The sequence below is a fragment of the Puma concolor genome, chromosome D4, assembly GCF_028749965.1.
Source record: "Puma concolor isolate L17-30 chromosome D4, mPumCon1.1.hap2, whole genome shotgun sequence".
NCBI lineage: Eukaryota > Metazoa > Chordata > Mammalia > Carnivora > Felidae > Puma > Puma concolor.
The window spans coordinates 58,090,626-58,108,576 of record NC_141679.1 but is presented as its reverse complement, the minus strand read 5'-3'; the positions used below and the strand labels follow the sequence as shown (position 1 = coordinate 58,108,576).

At 50.9% G+C, this 17,951-nt stretch overlaps 2 protein-coding genes and 1 long non-coding RNA gene across 10 annotated transcripts in view; 2 read left to right on the top strand and 1 right to left on the bottom strand.

Annotated features, from left to right (window-relative positions):
* Window positions 1-1,812, top strand: part of TLN1 (talin 1) — a 31,682-nt gene extending 29,870 nt beyond the window's left edge. For all 4 annotated transcript variants that reach the window (XM_086683467.1, XM_086683468.1, XM_086683464.1 and 1 more), the window contains 6 exons: window positions 31-155; window positions 252-377; window positions 500-562; window positions 659-841; window positions 980-1,108; window positions 1,238-1,812. In XM_086683467.1, coding sequence (XP_086539593.1) covers window positions 31-155; window positions 252-377; window positions 500-562; window positions 659-841; window positions 980-1,108; window positions 1,238-1,363 — 752 coding nt within the window. In that variant the 3' untranslated portion in view covers window positions 1,364-1,812. The remainder of the gene's footprint in view (window positions 1-30; window positions 156-251; window positions 378-499; window positions 563-658; window positions 842-979; window positions 1,109-1,237) is intronic.
* LOC147574902 (uncharacterized) lies at window positions 1,430-14,035 on the bottom strand. Of its 2 annotated transcripts, XR_015242827.1 has the most exons (4): window positions 13,946-14,035; window positions 13,171-13,255; window positions 11,659-11,756; window positions 1,430-4,251 (listed from the first exon to the last, which is right to left on the bottom strand). It is a non-coding gene; the product is annotated as an uncharacterized LOC147574902 (long non-coding RNA). The 2 variants fall into 2 exon arrangements; XR_015242826.1 differs by lacking the exon at window positions 13,946-14,035 and having other exon boundaries at window positions 13,171-13,538.
* On the top strand, window positions 9,596-17,526 carry TPM2 (tropomyosin 2). Of its 4 annotated transcripts, none has more exons than XM_086683492.1 (9): window positions 9,596-9,868; window positions 10,320-10,445; window positions 13,537-13,670; window positions 13,768-13,885; window positions 13,980-14,050; window positions 14,189-14,264; window positions 14,763-14,825; window positions 15,233-15,302; window positions 17,373-17,526. In XM_086683492.1, exons 1-9 carry the CDS (start codon window positions 9,755-9,757, stop codon window positions 17,453-17,455), a joined length of 855 nt encoding a protein of 284 aa, XP_086539618.1. In that variant the 5' UTR covers window positions 9,596-9,754; the 3' UTR covers window positions 17,456-17,526. The 4 variants fall into 4 exon arrangements, with proteins under 4 accessions (XP_086539618.1, XP_086539617.1, XP_086539616.1 ...); XM_086683491.1 differs by lacking the exon at window positions 17,373-17,526 and adding an exon at window positions 16,285-16,612 and having other exon boundaries at window positions 9,600-9,868; XM_086683490.1 differs by lacking the exon at window positions 14,189-14,264 and adding an exon at window positions 14,509-14,584 and having other exon boundaries at window positions 9,601-9,868.
* The last annotated feature ends 425 nt before the right edge of the window (window positions 17,527-17,951 follow it).

Here is a 17,951-nt window from a genome sequence, read left to right as displayed (position 1 = left end):
GCCCTTTTCTTCCTCCCTTTGTCACACCAGGAACAGAATGGGTGGACCCAGAGGACCCCACAGTCATCGCTGAGAATGAGCTCCTGGGAGCTGCAGCTGCCATTGAGGCTGCAGCCAAAAAGCTGGAGCAGCTGAAGCCTCGGGCCAAACCCAAGGTCAGTCCTCCTGCCTCCTGTTCCCTACCCTCCCGATGGCAGAATGTCCCTACCTTCATTTTGCATCTCTCTCTACAATCTTTCTCTTCATTTTAGGAGGCAGATGAGTCCTTGAACTTTGAGGAGCAGATATTGGAAGCTGCCAAGTCCATTGCAGCAGCCACCAGTGCCCTGGTAAAGGCTGCATCAGCTGCCCAGAGGGAACTGGTGGCCCAAGGGAAGGTAAGTCCTTGGACACCCAGAAGAATGGGGACAGCTCTGCTGTCCACACTCGAATGGATCCCAGGCATTTACACACCTACGGCGAGCACAGGTCTGAGTAGGCTCTCCTCTTTCCTCCACAGGTGGGCGCCATTCCAGCCAATGCACTGGATGATGGGCAGTGGTCCCAAGGCCTCATTTCTGCTGTGAGTGCGCAGTACCCACTAGGTCCCTCAGCTAGGAGACTAGAGGGGAAGGACCAGGGCAATAGGCATATGTTAATCTAATCCTCCTCACTTTAGGCCCGGATGGTGGCCGCAGCCACCAACAATTTGTGTGAGGCGGCCAATGCAGCCGTGCAAGGCCACGCCAGCCAGGAGAAGCTCATCTCATCAGCCAAGCAGGTAGCTGCCTCCACAGCCCAGCTCCTTGTGGCCTGCAAGGTCAAGGCTGACCAGGACTCGGAGGCAATGAAACGACTTCAGGTGAGGAACCGTGACCATCCTGCTGTACCTTGGGCTGTGCTGCTTTAAACTTTTCCCCCAAGATGTGCTTTTCTGTGAGGGAGTAGAGGGACTCCCTCTCAGCTGAGTTCCCAGCCTCACACTGCTTTTTCTGCCCAGGCTGCTGGCAATGCAGTGAAGCGAGCCTCGGATAACCTGGTGAAGGCAGCACAGAAGGCCGCAGCCTTTGAAGACCAAGAGAACGAGACAGTGGTGGTGAAGGAGAAGATGGTTGGGGGCATTGCCCAGGTGAGCTTTGCCCCGGACACCCTTAAGCACACTGCCGGCCAGGCAGTCACATTGCCTGTGCCGGCCGCAACGGCCCCGTACCCTAATGCACATACTTGCTGAACTGAGTCCCCTATCTCCATCCCTCAGATCATTGCCGCACAGGAAGAGATGCTTCGGAAGGAACGAGAGCTGGAAGAGGCGCGGAAGAAGCTGGCACAGATTCGGCAGCAACAGTACAAGTTCCTGCCTTCAGAGCTTCGAGATGAGCACTAGGGCAGCCGCTTCTATTTAATGCAGACCCAGCCCAGAGACTGTGCCTGCCACTACCAAAGCCTTCTGGGCTGTCGGGCCCGACCTGCCCAACCCCAGCACTCCCCCAAGTGCCTGCCAAACCCTGGGCCTGGGCCTGCCCAGTCCCGCTGCACATCCCCTGTCCCCTCCCTGACTCCAAGTGCCTTCATGCCCTAGGGCCCCCTAAGTGCCTGCCCCTCCCTAGAGTATTAACGCTCCAAGAGTATTATTAACGCTGCTGTACCTCAGTCTGAACCTGCCAGGGCTCCCGCCCGCTCCACCCTGCCAGCAGCTTCCAGCCAGTCCCCACAGCCTTGGCTCTGCTCCTCCTTTTTTGATACTGTCTACCCCTACCCCCAGCTACCTGTGGGGACCGCAGGGTTACAAGCCCCAAACAGGTCATGCTCCAATAAAGGTGATTCTGCCTGCGACCTCTGCCTGGCCTTGTGAGGAGATGGGAGATTCCCCTCAGACAAAGAGAATGTGGGGGAAAGAATGGGATTCAGTTCTGTCACCAGCTTCATCTGGCTCAGAAATGGGAGTGGGGGCACACTGTGGCAATCTGCCCCCCGCCCCGCCGCCCCTTCCTCCTCCTTGCACCCAGATCCCCAAAGTCACCACGGTTGGGAAGCTGAGAAGGCCTGTTCCTGTGGTCCCCTATCTCACTGGCCAGCGCCTACGCCTCACCAAGTGGCATCACCCTGCTGCTGGGACAGCAGCTGCCAGTGCTCTTTGTGACTACCAGGGACACTCGATCTTCGTAACCGTTCAGAGTATTTGAACAAATCCAATTCCTGGCCAAATTCAAATTTTCAAAAGCAGCTTTGCTAAAAAGAATAAGCTGATAAGATACAAGTGTCTGAGGGGCGCCTGGGTGGCGCAGTCGGTTAGGTGTCCGACTTCAGCCAGGTCACGATCTCGCGGTCCGTGAGTTCGAGCCCCGCGTCAGGCTCTGGGCTGATGGCTCAGAGCCTGGAGCCTGTTTCAGATTCTGTGTCTCCCTCTCTCTCTGCCCCTCCCCCGTTCATGCTCTGTCTCTCTCTGTCCCAAAAATAAATAAACGTTGAAAAAAAAAAAATTTTTAAAAAAAAAAAATAAAAAAAAAAAAAAAAAAAAAAAAGATACAAGTGTCTGAGCCTCAGAGAACTATGGCCACAGATTTGGTTGAGGGTCCTAACAAGCAAAATACCCCCTGAGGCTGCACCGGCTAGGTTCTACTGTTGATGTGCTGGGGGACTTCTGGGCCCTCCTGGGCCTGTTACTCCTGCCGAGAACAGCGCTGGAAGAAAAAAACTGAAAAAGCTTGACCCGGGTGTCTTGGTTAGCAGGCACAGCTCCCTGCTACTGGCAGCCCTGTTCCAGCTGCCATGCCTGTCTTTGAGGTTAAGCAGAGGGAGGTGGTCAGGGAGGTGGGTGTCGCTTCCCCTCCCGTCCACATTCACCACCTCTGCCCACACAGCATGGACCACATGGCAGTCCTCAGGCCTGTCGCTATTTTCATGCGTGGTTCTTTAACCAGCCCTGTTGCCCAGGAGGTTAATTACTTGCCTCCCCCTCCAAGTAAAACACAAACACCACCCACTACTACTCTAGGCACCTTTCACCTCCTTGAAGCCGTGACATCTTCCATTCCCGCTGCATTAGAATAAGTTTAAAGTAGATGCAGTTGCTTTGCCCTCCCCAGGGCAGCCCATATGGAAGGTGCCAACTTCCTACCATCACTCCTGTCACTTGTGATTAATTCATTCAATATTTACTAAGCCATGCCCAGGCTAAGCACTGGAAAATAGAGATGCATTATCACCTCTGACGCAGAGACCTGGCAACTCCAGTACATATCACTGTGGCCCCCTAACCCCAGATTCAATGTCCTAGCATCGTGACTTGGGAACCGTAGAGATCAAATCCCTTCCACAGCCTCCCCAACGAGTGGTAGTCCAGACTGTCTGAACTCCTCCAGCTGTAAGCCCAGGGCAGCTGCTTATTCCTTCCACCACTTCCCCGCCATGTCCTCAGGAACTGTGACCAGTCACATACCTCTCACTAGTGGTACAGCAGGGAGCCTTCTGGGGAGAGGCTCAAATACCCATTAGACCAGCAGTTCTTAAAATGTGATCCACCTAAGGGTGCCCAAGACCCTTTCAGAAATCCTCAAGTTCAAGTTTATTTTCATAATACTAAGGCATTTTTCTCCTTCACGGCACCGAACATTTGTACCGACACTGCAAAAATAATGGTGGGTAACATTGCCTTAGCACACGTCAAGGCCCTGGCCCAAACCGCACTAACAGTCACTGTGATTCTTCACCACCATGCACTAGCAATTCAAGAGGTAAATGCCAGCTTCACTTAAGAATGTCCTTGGGGCTCTTGGGTGGCTCAGTTGGTTAGGTATCTGACTTTGGCTCAGGTCATGATCTCTCAGTTCCTGAGTTTAAGCCCTACATCAGGCTGTCTGCTCTCAGCACACAGCCCGCTTTGGGTCCTCTGTCCCCCTCTCTCTCTGCCCCTCCCCAGCTTGTTCTTTCTCTCTCTCTCAAAATAAATAAATAAATAAATGTCTTTGATGAAACAATAAAAAATTATTAACTTTATTCCATGTAAATCCCTGAGTAACAAGTCTTCTCAATATTCCATGTGATGAATCGGGAAGCTGCACACCAAAGTACGGTGGTGTCTGGAGGAAAGCACTTACACAATCGTTTGAGTTGTGAGCTGAGCTAGCTGCTTTTCTCACAGGAGACCACATACACTTGAAAACAACCGGCGGACAAATCAGGGCTAGTGGACTTTGGTGTCAGGCAGAACTTCTCTCAAAAAGGAACAAAGTGACTCCATAATATCAGGGAAAAACCAACAGTATTTGTTGCCTAGGAATGATACAATTTGAGCTTTCAAGTAAGGATTCTGGAAAACTTGGGTCTGCTACCATGAGCTTTACAGCTTTCCCTAACTTAAAACTTGGGACTCTTCTGTTAAAAACAATCCTCATATTAAGGAATTTGATTTCTTTTTATAATGTATAATGAAATGTGTCAATATCCGGAACATTTGCATAGTTCAGTGAATCAGTATTTTCCAAATGACCACTGCATGATATTACATCATTCTCCCTGGGTAAACGATCCAACCACAGTACAATACAGACCAATGGATTTTAATGTAACATAGTACAAAAAAGTTATTGATGTGGTTTCAGATTACACATTGCAAATAACCCTTAAGAAACAACCATTTGTCCAGTTTTAAGGTAGTATTGGAGAAGAATACACATGATTACCTGAAAAGGCTAGAAATATGCTACTCTCTTTTCCAGCTATGTATCTGGGTGAGGCTAGATTTTCTTCATATACAGTACTTCAAATAAACCACCACATATCAATAGAAAGCACAAGTAGATTTTGAGAATCCATACATCCTCTATTAAGCCAGATACTAAAGAGATTTATAAAAAATGTAAAATAACTGCCATCCTGTCACTAATTTAGGGAAGTGAAAATAGTTTTCATTAAAAATTTTTATGTTCAAATAGAAAACTTTTGGGGTGCATGGCTGGCTCAGTTGGTTGAGCTTCCAACTTGGATTTCAGCTCAGGTCATGATTCCAGGGTAGTGGAATCAAGCCCCGCAGCAGGCTTAAGAGTCTCTCTCTCCCTCTGCCCCTCTCCCGGCTCGTGCTCTCTCTCTAAAAGAAAATACAAAAAATTTTTTAAAAATTATCATTAAAAAAAAAAAAAAGAAAGATTTTGCACAGCAAAGGAAACCATCAACCAAAGGAAAAGGCAACCTACAAGGGTGCCTCGGTCAGTTGAGCACCAGACTCTTGATTTCGGCTCAGGTCAACATCTCATAGTTGTGAGATGGAGCCCGCACAGAGCCTGCTTGAGATTCTCTCTCTCCCTCTCCCTCTGCCCCTCCCCTACACACATGTGTGTGCACTCTCTCTCTCTCAAAATAAATAAATAAACAAACAAAAGGCAACCTAATGAATGGCAGAGGATATTTGCAACTGATATATCTGATAAGAGGTTAATATCCAATATATATAAAGAACTTAAACAACTCAACACCAAAAAAAATACAGTCTGATTAAAAAATGGGCAGAGGACCTAAGTAGACATTTTTTTCCAAAGAAGACATACAGATGGCCAACAGACACATGAAAAGATGCTCAACATTATTAATCATTAGGGAAATGCAAATCAAAATCACAATGAGATATCACTCCACACCAGTCAGAATGGCTAGTATCAAAAAGGTAAGAAAATAACAAGTGTTGGCAAGGATATGGAGAAAAAGGGACCCTTGTGTACTGTTGGTGAGAATGTAAATTGGTGCAAATACTATGGAAAACAGTATGGAGTTTCCTGAAAAAAATAAAAATAGAAAAACTATATGACCCAATAATTCCACTACTGGATAACTACCCAAAGAAAATGAAGATTCTATTTCAAAAAGATGTATGAACCCTATGTTTACTGCAGCATTATTTACAACAGCCAAGATATGGAAGCAACCTAAGTATCTATCAACAGATGAATAGATAAAGATGTGATACTCTGCCATAAAAAAGAATGAGATCTTGGGTGGCTCAGTCAGTTAAGCATCTGACTCTAGATTTTGGCTTAGGTCATAATCCCAGGATCATGGGACCGAGCTTTGCATCAGGCTCTGCACTGACACATGGAGCCTACTTGGGATTCTCTCTCTTCTTTCTGCCTCCCCCCAAAGCACATGTGCATACATGTGCTCTCACTCTCAAAATAAATAATAACATTGGGGCGCCTGGGTGGCTCAGTCGGTTAAGCTTCCAACTTCGGCTCAGGTCATGACCTCACGGTTTGTGAGTTCAAGCCCCATGTCGGGCTCTGTGCTGACAGCTCAGAGCCTGGAGCCTGTTTCAGATTCTGTGTCTCCCTCTCTCTCTGACCCTCCCCTGTTCATGCTCTGTCTCTCTCTGTCTCAAAAATAAATAAACGTTAAAAAAAATTAAAAATAAATAAATAAATAATAACATTAAAAAAAAAAAAAAAAAAAGGAATGAGATCTTGCCATTTGCAACAACATGGATGGACCTAGACAGAGGGTATTATGCTAAGTGAAATAAGTCAGAGGAAGATAAATACCATTTGATTTCTCATATATGTGGAATCTAAAAAACAGATGAACAAACAAAAAACAACAATAGACTCTTAAATACAGAGAACAAACTGGTGGTTGCCAGTGGGAAGGTGGAAGGGGATAGATGAAATAGATAAAGGGATAATATTAAGAGATACAAACTTCCAGTTATAAAATAAATGTCATGGAAATGAAAAGTAGAGCATAGGGAATATAGTCAATAATATTGTAATAACATATGGTGACAGATGGTGACTATAGTTACTGTGACAAGCTTTGAGTTGAGTAATGTATAGTTGTTGAAGCAATATGTTGTACACCTGAAACTAATATAACATCATACATTAGTTATAGTTCAATAAAAAAAATGTATGCTAACAGGGTTAATCTGTAATGGGTTTACTTGTTATTTTTAATGAATTAGTATTTAAAATTTTTGTTTCCATTTTACTATGTTAAGTATTGATAGATATAATCCACTTCAACAAAAGCTTTTTGGATCTTCAAAACCCATTCTTAATTTTTAAGAATATAAGGGTTTTGGGGCACCTGGGTGGCTCAGTTGGTTAAGTGTTTGGCTCTTGATTTTGGCTCAGGTCATGATCTCACGGTTCATGAGATCAAGCCCTGTGTCAGCATTCTCTCTCTCTCTCTCTCTCAAAATAAATAAATAAACTTAAAAAAAAAAAAAAAAAAGAATGTAAGGGGTTCTAAGGCCAAGTTTTAAAGAAAAAAAAGCTTAAGAACTGCTGCACTAGACCATGAGTCCCTTCAGATCCACACAGCATTAACAGTTTTATATACACGAAACCTGGTGCATAAAAAATATACCCAGCAAATGTTTATTAAGTGCATACTCTTATGCCTGATGCTATGCTAGGCATTGGGGATTCAGAATTGAAAAAGATGGTCCCTGTTCTAGAGGACTCACAAGCCAGTGGAGGAGACGCACAGGTAGGTACAAGAACAATTATAACAGGAACTATGAGGGGAATTATAGGAGCCTACACCAAGAACACACATCTATTAGGTGGAGGGAATGAGAGGGGCAGTGGCCAGGGAAGGGTTCCCAGAAAAGCTATCATTTGAACTGAGTTTTTAAGGCCACAAAAATCAGCCAACGGAAGAGAATCTTAGAAGGAACAGAATGCATAAAAGGTGGAAGTTTTAAGAAAAGTATGATCATTTCCAGGTCCTGCATGTAGTTCAGTATGAATGCAGCATGAAGTATACAAGTCTGTGAGTTGGGGGTGCGGTTGGGAATTAGAGATGAGGCAGAGAGGTAGGCAAGGGCCAAAACGAAGGACCTTATATACCATATTAAGAAATGTGGATTTTCATCCTCAAAGGAGGGAGGGAATAGGGAGGGGTTTTGGAGGATTTTAGGATCTTACTCGCATCAACTTTGGTAACAATGTCGAGGTTCAGCTGAATGAATATATGCATTGGGGAACCAGGACTGAGACCCCAACAGACAGAGGAAGGAGGTACTATAAGGAGCTACCCAAGGCAACCCCCCGAGACTTGGAGGAACCTCATGTGTAGGAAGTAGAATCCACAGGAATAAGTGGAAGTGGGAAGTGAGGAACAGGGGAGCGCTTGGTAACTCCCTGGGGTTTAGCACTGGCTACTGGGAGGGTGGAGGTGTCTTCCTTGAGTCTGGGGAGAACAAGGAGATGGTTGGAAGGAACACTGCGAAGGTCAGATTTGTTCCACTCGTAGCAGGCAGGCAGCTAGGCAAATCTAAACACATTTCCGCACCCCCTCCCCCGCGGCCCTGGCCCGGGGCCCACGGTTCCCACGGTTCCCACCCCCACCAGCAAATCCAAGCCTCCCACCCTCTGCCCCGGGGGAGCTAGGCATAGAGCTCCCTCCTAATTTCCTCCGCTTGGTCACCCCTTCCCCCTCCGCCGTACCGGCTCTCCACTTCCTTCCCCCTCCCCCACCCCCACCGAGGAAAAACGAAAACAAACAGTCCTGCGCCCCGCACCTCACACTTTCCGACCCCAGGACCCGGCTGCTCCCGGGGCAGCTTCTAGCGGCCTCGGTGGGAGGAAGCATCTCACCCCCGACTCCCCGACTCCGGGGACTCAGTAACTCCCTCGCCCTCCGCCTTCCCCGTCCCAGCCCGGCCCCGCCTCCCCACGGGGAAACAGCCCAAAAAAGGGCAGAAAAGAAATTTTGGCGTAAAGTTGGCCTGCCAGAGGAGACGAGGGAGTCCGCTGGGAGAAGGGGAGGAGAGGCAGGGCGCGCGGGGCCACCACTGAGAGAGGAAAGCGGGGTGGGGTGGCGGAGGGGAGGGCGAGAGGAGGGGGCCGGAGGGCCGCGTCCTAGGGATGGGGGCGGGGAGCGCGCCGGGTCCAGCTGGAGCCGCGGGGAAAATATGCGGGGCACGTTGGGGGGCAGGGCGGGCGGGGCGCGGAGCCGGGTACCTAGCCGCCCCGTCACGGTAGAGGAGGGGCCCTGGCTCCACCGGCTCGGGCTGGACGCGGAAGCGAGGGGAAGAGAGGTCAGGCCCGCCCTCGGGGGCAACAAACTGGGCCTCATTCCGCACTGGACCGGGGCTCTGGACTCCCCTCCTGGCTCAGTTTCCCCAAGTCCCTGGTGAAACTCACCGTTGTCACTACCACGTCGGTAACGCAGACCCAGAGTCTGGGACTCAGGGTAAACTGAGGTACTCGAACCACGGAGGAGCCCCGCCTCCCAAGAGACATTTAATCCAGGGGGATTTACAGGAAACTTCTAAATTAAGGGCAGCGGCTGCTGCAGCTGAGGGGGGCACGCGGGACCCGGCGCCCGCGCAGCTGCCGTGAGCTCACGCCCCGAAATAGCCCCAGGGGCCCCAGTTGCAGCTGCCACTGGGTCGGGCTGTCACTCAGAGTAAGAGCAGAGCCCCCAGCCCGAGGGTCCCCTCCCCTCCGCAGGGCTGGGGTTTTTCCAGCCGACCGTCTTAGCTGCTTTACCTTCCGACGGCTGGGGGCGGGGGGAGGGGCCTCGAGGGGGGCGGTCCCGAGGGGGTGGGCACAGGGGGCGGCCGCGCCCCCCCTCACCCGGGTGTGCTTCTGCCCCTACAAGGTTTGGGCCGCGGTGGGGGAGGGTCCCGGCCCCCGGCTCCGCCCGGTCCCTCCCCGCCTTTTAGGCGCCCGCCCGGCTGGGACATCCCAGTCCCGCTTGGTCCTCCTCGCCGGCCACCCGTGCGCCCAGTTCGTCCAGTCCGCACTGCCTGCCTGTCGGCCCGCCCCCCACCGCAGCCATGGACGCGATCAAGAAGAAGATGCAGATGCTAAAGCTGGACAAGGAGAATGCCATCGACCGCGCCGAGCAGGCCGAGGCCGACAAGAAGCAGGCTGAGGACCGCTGCAAGCAGGTGGGGGCACCAGACCCAGTGCAACCCCCTCCTCCCCAACGAGGGAGGGGTAGGCCCTGTGCACCCAGCCTGAGGCCTGCTGTCCCAGGCTCTTGTGTCCAGTGGGGGGGGGGGGGGGGGTGGGGTGGGGGGAAGGGTAGACCTTCATAGTACCCTCAGGGACCTAGCCAGAGCCACACATAATCTCTCATCCACCATACCTGGGGAGCTGCAATCCCCCAGTTTCCACACCTGCCCCCTGCACATCAATGATGTGCCCAGCTCCTCGGGGCTGGAAGCTTTCTCTCTACCCTCACCAGGTCCCTTTAACAGCCCTGACTACACTGTCCCTCCTCTGCTATCCTGCTTCCTCCCTGACAGCCTCTAAATATCTTCTTGTACCCCCCCTCACACACACCCCTGCCTCCTTCCTGGGTCCCTGGCCTGACTAACCAAGGCCTCTCTCTCCCAGCTGGAGGAGGAGCAGCAGGCCCTCCAGAAGAAGCTGAAGGGGACAGAGGATGAGGTGGAAAAGTATTCTGAGTCTGTGAAGGACGCCCAGGAGAAACTGGAACAGGCTGAGAAGAAGGCCACCGACGTGAGTGTGGACCTGTGGTAGGGTGGGAGAGTGCACTGGGAGGGGTCCCAGACCTGGGGATGAAAGAAGGAGGGAACCTAGACATCCCCAGCACCAGGACAGAAATCGTTTCCTCTCAGAAACCCAGGCTAGGACAAGCTTGCACAAACAATCTAAGGCAGTGGGTAAATCAAAACCACCTACCACTTCCCCTAGAGGACACAGCCTTGTAACTCCATTTGGTTCCAGTTCTTAGAATGTACAGTGATCAAGCAGTGAGTCATCCTGGGGGGCGGGTGGTACAAGAATTTACCATCTATCTTATTAATCCTCTAGATGGAAATGGGAGAAGAGGCTGCAACTCCATGTGCGGGTGTGGGGTGTAGGTGTGGATACTGTTGGGCAGGAGGAGGGAGAGGAATCCAGAGATGGGGCCTGACTTGAGTTACACCCCCGGGGGGCCATTAGAAATTCCCTGGCTTTGACCTCTGGCTCCAGCAGCCCTCCTGTGCACTGGAGCCCAGCTCAGGTTCTAATGACCCCTCATTTACCCTCATTAAGCTGTCAGCCTTGAGACCAAGCCAGGCCACAGGGCAGAGGGACAGGGCTACAAATGCCAAGGCAACCACCTTAGCAGGTCCGGTTCACTCAAATTTCTCTGCCCACCCCATACCCACTAACTAGACTTCTCTGCTTTCTGCCATTCTCAACCCCCACCTTGGTGTTGGAGAATGGCCATATGACTTTGGATATGGTACTTGAACCATTCTCTGCCTCAATTTCCCCACTTGCCTTCTATCGAGGATTAAGATGAGCCTATGGTTGGAGTTATGGAAGGATTAGAAAAAGCATGTCTGAACATCTGAGATCCGAGATGACATTACTGTTTATATTGACCATTATCCATGTTCCCCAATGCACACCCCCTGCCCCCCGGCCCCAAGGTTGGTTTCTCTGACCTCTAGGCTTGGTTTTGGTTCTCCATCAGCCCTGGCACTTGGGAGGGAACTGACCTGCAGCTGCTAGCAAAGACAACCCTGGGCATCTGACGCTCTATAAATAACTAAGGCCCGGTGCAGCTGGAGGCAGGACTGGAAACCCAAGGAGCTGGGTGGGGGCTGGAGGGGAGGGGAGGACAGGGACAGAGCTGGGGATGCAGGGAAGCAGTGCCAGGAGCCGATAGCAAACACTGTCCAAACTTAATGTATGACCTTGAACACAGCACTTCACTTACATGGTGCCTCAGTTTCTCCTTTCTCTCTTCACATTTATCCAGTGGGGACAGTAGTGCCTGTCCTGTGGTTGGAGAGCAGCATCCATAACTGGAAAGAGCTTGAAAAGCAGAAAATGGCAAATATCAGTCCTGTGATGAGGACCCCAGGACTTCCCAGACTCTTCAGAATCATTTGTCACTCCACTATCACGAAGAGAGTTTTCCTTTTATAGAGTTCATCTCTCTCTAGAGTAGACCCCTAATGTCCCCCAGAGTCATTCTTCCCAACCCCCAGTGCTGTCCCCAGAATCCTTCCACACTGAGTCATCTGGCCCCCTGCCCGTGAGGGCCTTTGTCACTCTAGGTGGCCTCCAGCACCTGGAGGACAAGCTACTACTTTCTATATATGGTGCTGTGTTTCCCCTGCTGCAGGTTACCTCCCAGGACCAGTTTTCTACCCACTCTGCCCCCAGGACTGTCACCCATCCCTTCCTTCTTTCACTTCTTCCGCTACACTGGCCCTTTCTCCTTTCCAATCTTAGATCTCATGGTCCCTACGATAAGTTTCTAAGGGAGAGACAGGAACAACCTAACATTTATGGAGTGTGGACTCTGCAGGCAATGTGCTCAAGTGCTTTCTACATATTATTTTACTATTTCCTGAACTTGGCTTATCATCAGAATCACTTAGAAGCTTAAAAAAAAAAAAAATTTTTTTTTTTTTTTAAAGATTTCCAAGCTCCTGCCCTGGAGATCTCATTTCAGTGGATTGAGCCTGGAGCTAGCGAGCCTGTTTAGTTTTCTAAACCTCCCACGTGATCCTGTTGATTGAGTCATTATGTCAGAACAGCCTACAGAGGAGGAACTGCTTGTGTCAACTCAGATTTAAAAAGGAGGAGGGGCACCTGGATGGCTCAGTCCATTGAGCAACCCACTCTTGATTTCGGCTCAGGTCATGATCTTGTGGTTCGTGAGTTTTAACCCCACATCAGGCTCTGCGCTGACAGTGCAGAGCTAGCTTGGGATTCACTCTCCCTCTCTCTCTGCCCCTACCCCTCTCTCAAAATAAATAAATAAAGTTAAAAAGGAGGCATCTGAGGCCTAGAGAAACTAAGTAAGTTGCTCAAGGTCATACAAGTGCTAAATGGCTGAGGGTAGCTCACAATGGTCTGACTCATAGCCCGTGCTCTTAACACCAAACTGTACTGCTTCTCTCATTTTTCTTTTTGGGGGCCCTTCTTGCTCTGACCTCATTTTCTCAAGGTATCATTTTCAATGGACCATCCCCCAAAAAACCTCCTTGGTTTTGCCTCTGTATTGCAGATCAGGGGATGAGTATGTGTCACTCACACAGCCTTTGGCAAGAAGCCCCTTCTTATAGGCATGGATGTCCCATAGAGGCCTGGCTAGCTTCCTGAGCCCCTCACTGGGAGACTGACTGGCAGCCAGTGACATCAGGGATCTTGACTCTGTGATTGGCTATTTTTAGCAATGGTGAGGTCTGGTTGGCCTGATGTGTCCCCACCCTCTTACCTGGGCCAGGCTTTGCTGTGGAGGAATCCCAGCTCCTCTGACCTGGTCCCAGCACTTATACTGCTTTCAGTGGGTACAGAAAGACCTGCAGATAACCATTGGGAGACTAATTATGCACCGTGTTAGAAGAGGCCCTGAAGCAGGGGAGTGGAGCCTGTTAAGAAATGCATGTTTTGGGCCTCAATAGACCCTAGCCGAAGATAGCTGGTTAGGGGAAGATAGCTGGTTAGGGGGAAGAACGGGTGGAAAGTCTGGGAGCCAGGAAACAGATTCTTTCTAACAAGAATCTTACTATCCTCTGAAACCTCTCTGATCCTCATTCAAGGTAGACAAAGCCCCCTCTGACCTCTGGCCTTTACCCCACAGGCTGAGGCAGATGTGGCCTCCCTGAACCGCCGCATTCAGCTGGTAGAGGAGGAGCTGGACCGGGCACAGGAGCGCCTGGCTACAGCCCTACAAAAGCTGGAGGAGGCTGAGAAGGCAGCTGATGAGAGTGAGAGGTGAGCAGGGGGCCTCCCAAGGGGTGGGCCGGGGAGGGTCTGGGAGCCCGTCTCTGCTGGTCTTGACACCACTTCCGCCCCTCTCCCTGCCATTCAGAGGAATGAAGGTCATTGAAAACCGAGCCATGAAGGATGAGGAAAAGATGGAGCTGCAGGAGATGCAGCTGAAGGAGGCCAAGCACATCGCCGAGGATTCAGACCGCAAATATGAGGAGGTGACAGCCCTGTCCCACTTCCTTCTCCCCCCCAAACCCCAGATACTCCCCATAACTCACCCAGGCTCTGCTGCTTCTCTCCCTCGTCCCCCAGGTGGCCAGGAAGCTGGTGATCCTGGAAGGAGAGCTGGAGCGCTCAGAAGAAAGAGCCGAGGTGGCTGAGAGGTAAGGGTACCCTGGGCGGCAAGTGAAACTCAGCCTGGTCCCGTGGCTGGGGGGCACTCTGGACAGTGGGAGGCAGTTTCCCAGGCTTGGGGCCATAGGGACAGGTCCTGTCCTCTGACCCCTAACTGCTGCCCCCAGCCGAGCCAGGCAGCTGGAGGAGGAGCTCCGAACCATGGACCAGGCCCTCAAGTCCCTGATGGCCTCAGAGGAGGAGGTAGTGACCTCTCTGGACCTTTCTGGGCAATGGTGCCTTCTCTCAGCTCACCTTTCCCCTGATCTCAGGCTGTTCTCTCACCTGCTGGGGGTCGGGAAGAGCCTGGGGCCTTCAAGTTCTGCTCACTGTCACTCTCACAACTTTGCTCTTCTCTTCTCTCCTCCACCCCTTCCCCAACTGTGCCGTCTTCACTGTCTCCCACACTATGCCCTCACACCCTCCCCCTGCCACACACCCCCTGCAGTAAATGTGGGGACCTAGAGGAAGAGCTGAAAATTGTTACCAACAACTTGAAATCCCTGGAAGCCCAAGCGGACAAGGTAGAGGGGGGTAGAGGGGCAGTGAGGATGGGGTCCTGCAGGGGAGGGAGGCGATGGGCCCAGGCAGGGAGGGGCTGGGTGTTCCCTGGAGACAAGATCAGGAGCAGCCTGTGGACTCGGTGGAGCGAAGGATTTGTGGAGGCGATCTACTAATGGCATGTATATATGTCCCTAAAAGTATTCCACCAAAGAAGATAAATATGAAGAGGAGATCAAACTGCTGGAGGAGAAGCTAAAAGAGGTGAGAGTCTTAGGGCACCTGGTGACTCAGTCGGTTGAGCATCCGACTCTTGATTTTGGCTCAGGCCACGATCTCGCAGTTGGTGTCGGGCTCCATGCTGACAACGTGGAGCCTGGTTGGGATTTTCTCTCTCCCTCTCTCTCTCTCTGCCCCTCCCCTGCTCACTCGAGTGCACACATGCTCTCTCTCTCTCTGTCTCAAAATAAATAAATAAACTTGAAAATAATAATAAAGTAAAAGAGGTGAGAGTCCTTCCAGTCCCCACTGTCCCCTCAAGTCCCCCATCCCCTCCAGAGACAGCCTGTGGCAGAGACTTTGGAAAAAGGGATGGAAGAGGAGGTTGACTTAAGTGAAAGTATCTGGGAGGCCTAATCTTTGTCATTCTCCCATCTTACCTCAACTCCCAGGCTGAGACCCGAGCAGAGTTTGCCGAGAGGTCTGTGGCAAAGTTGGAGAAGACCATTGATGACCTGGAAGGTAAAAGGGATACTCCCCTGTATCCAAAGCTTTTTAAGCAGGTCACACTCCCCATGACTATCAGTCTGTCCCTTATTTTCCCATCCCATAATACTTGCCACGGATAAATTAGTGTTGGATCACCTGGGATTCCACCAGCTCCCAGGGTGTGACCCGCCATCTGAGGAGTTGTACCTGATTGCAGTGTGTCAACTCCAGTGCTCCTCAAACATGAGTGTGCATGAAAACACCTCGGAGAATTTTTAAAACACAGCATCCTGGGTCCTAATCCAAAGTAGTTGCTGACTTTGGGCTGGAGAATTTGTATATCTAACAAGCTCCCCGGCAATGCCAATGCTGCTGGTCAAGTGCAACATAATAGAGCTGTGTCATAGAGACTTCTTTATTAAATATGGAGAGATTTGGTTTAATATCTAGGTTTTCACGACATTCATGGAAAATACTGTTTTAAGCTAGATTTAGTGAAAACGAACATCTGGGTATTTGCTAGTCTGTGACTATTTCTCATTAGTATCAAGAATGTTGTGCCTAAACTGTATTTTCTTTTTATTCTATAATAACCGTTTCACCTTCATAATTCCCACTTCTCATGCTTCCAGGCTTCCAGGCAAGCCTCAATTTTATCTCCAACTTTAGGACCTTAGACCCTTCTGGCTCCAGCACCCTCCCCCTGAATCAAGCATTCCTGCTTATTCAAAGCACTGTACCCCCATGTCCCTGGGGGAGGTAGGAGCTCCAAGGGGAAGAACCAGTTTGGGCTACAGAGAAAAACAAGAGAGACAGGGATACAGAGAGGGGAGGAGGGAGCCCTGATGGCTGTCCAGCTTGTTCTCCAGCCTATTTCTCTCACTCCATCTTTGTCTACCTCTCTCTGATTCTTGTTCTCTTTCCATTACCCTCTCTCCTTCCTTTCCTCTTTCCCTCCATTCCCTCTTCCCACACTCCCACCTGGCCCCCCTCCCCATGATCCCCCCCCCCCCAGACGAAGTCTATGCACAGAAGATGAAGTACAAGGCCATCAGTGAGGAGCTGGACAACGCACTCAACGACATCACCTCCCTCTGAGCCCCACGCCAGTGTTGCCCCCTCAGCCCCTTTTCTCCTCTCCTTTCCACTCTCTTTGTGGGGAGGGGGCAGTCAGGAGGAACAAAGTTGTCAGCATCGCACAGCCAGGCTGGGTGCAGCCTCGGAGAAGCCCCACCACACCTGCCGCCCACCCTGGCACTTGCTTCATCCTTCTATCCAACCACTCACTCCACCCTCCAGCCTCTACCTCTTTCTGCTGCTTAATAAACTCAACTTGGTCTCCATGCTGTCTTCCTGCCCTCCAGAGAGCACTTCTATCATCCCCACAGAAACCCTGGCTCTTACAGACACTCCCAATCTTGTGCCCCCTCCTCCCCTGCTGAGCTCACCCACAAAACACTGTGGCCCATGCCAGAACCCCCTCCACATGGCACTCTCAGTCTGTCACCATGTCACTGCTGCATGTGGGCATGCATAACCCCATCAGTCACCATGAGCCCTCTAGTGCCTCTGACAGACATGCTCTTCGGCAGACCCAGGTCTGTCACTAACCTCCAAGCATTCAGCTGCAGTTCCGGGATTTAAGGGAATGACTGGAAGGGAAGTGGGTGGGGGGGTGCCGAGGAAGCGCAAGAAGGTTGTGAAAGGTCTGGCTGGGGTAAAGTTTGGAAAAATGTCGGATGCCAACAACATGGGGCTTTCCCTACAGGTCTGTTTTCTGCCTCAAGTCTATCTGTCTGTCTGGTCCTTCCTTTTCTGGTTCAGTCTTTGTCTTTCCTTCCATTTCTAACACTCTTAAACCTTCTAAAGAAGGAGGGTAAATTAGTTCATGACTCAAGCCTTCCCATCCCACCCCCATGACCCTGAAGCCTTGAGTCCACGTCCGTCTTGGTCAGTCCATCCATTTGCCCTTGGCACCGGGTCCTCAGACCTCTAAGTGCTTATGTCTTCCTATGCCTCCAACCCACACCAAGTCTATTTGTCTCATCCCCCATCTCCCCCCATGTCTCCCTGCCCTTCCTCACGTGCTGCTTCCCCTCACAGAGACCTTGGCCAGTGCCAAGGAGGAGAACGTGGAGATTCACCAGACTCTCGACCAGACCCTGCTGGAACTCAACAACCTGTGAGGGCTGGCTCTGCCCCCCAGCGGGGCGATAGTTGCTGTCCCAACTCAATAAAATGGATGTTACCTGCGTCACAGGGCCCTTTAAACCTTTCTTTGGTGTTGGCGACGGTGGTAGTTTTCCAAAGTGGAAAAGGCTAAGAGGATGCCTGAGGGGAGCAATGGAGTTGGAAGGCCCCCTGACTGAACAGGGCCTGAGTCCAAGCTCTTCACTAAGACTTCCTTTTCAAAGGGAGCCAAGGGGTGGGGGCACCGGGCTCATTGAGGAGGGTTATGAAGAGGCTGTGTGAAACAGAGAGGCCCCACAGGGCTTGGGGGGAACATCCTGGCCCTACTACCCGCAGGGCAAAGGAGCCCGCTGTCCGCGGCACTGCCCTATTCCAGCAGGCGGCTGGGCCAGACAACACAATCTGAAGGCAAAACTGCAAAGCTACACAGATTTATTTGAGCAGGGTTAAAGACCAAAAGCCTCACTATGATTTTAAGCCTAGAGGCTAAGC

What these genes read in the sequence shown, in the direction of transcription:
- TPM2 (XM_086683492.1), top strand. Translation starts at nt 9,755, where the DNA reads ATGGACGCGATCAAGAAGAAGATGCAGATGCTAAAGCTGGACAAGGAG. An exon ending in TGATGGCCTCAGAGGAGGAG is followed by an intron (nt 14,265 to 14,762) that starts GTAGTGACCTCT and finishes TGTCCCTAAAAG; the next exon opens with TATTCCACCAAAGAAGATAA. An exon ending in TGGAGGAGAAGCTAAAAGAG is followed by an intron (nt 14,826 to 15,232) that starts GTGAGAGTCTTA and finishes CTCAACTCCCAG; the next exon opens with GCTGAGACCCGAGCAGAGTT.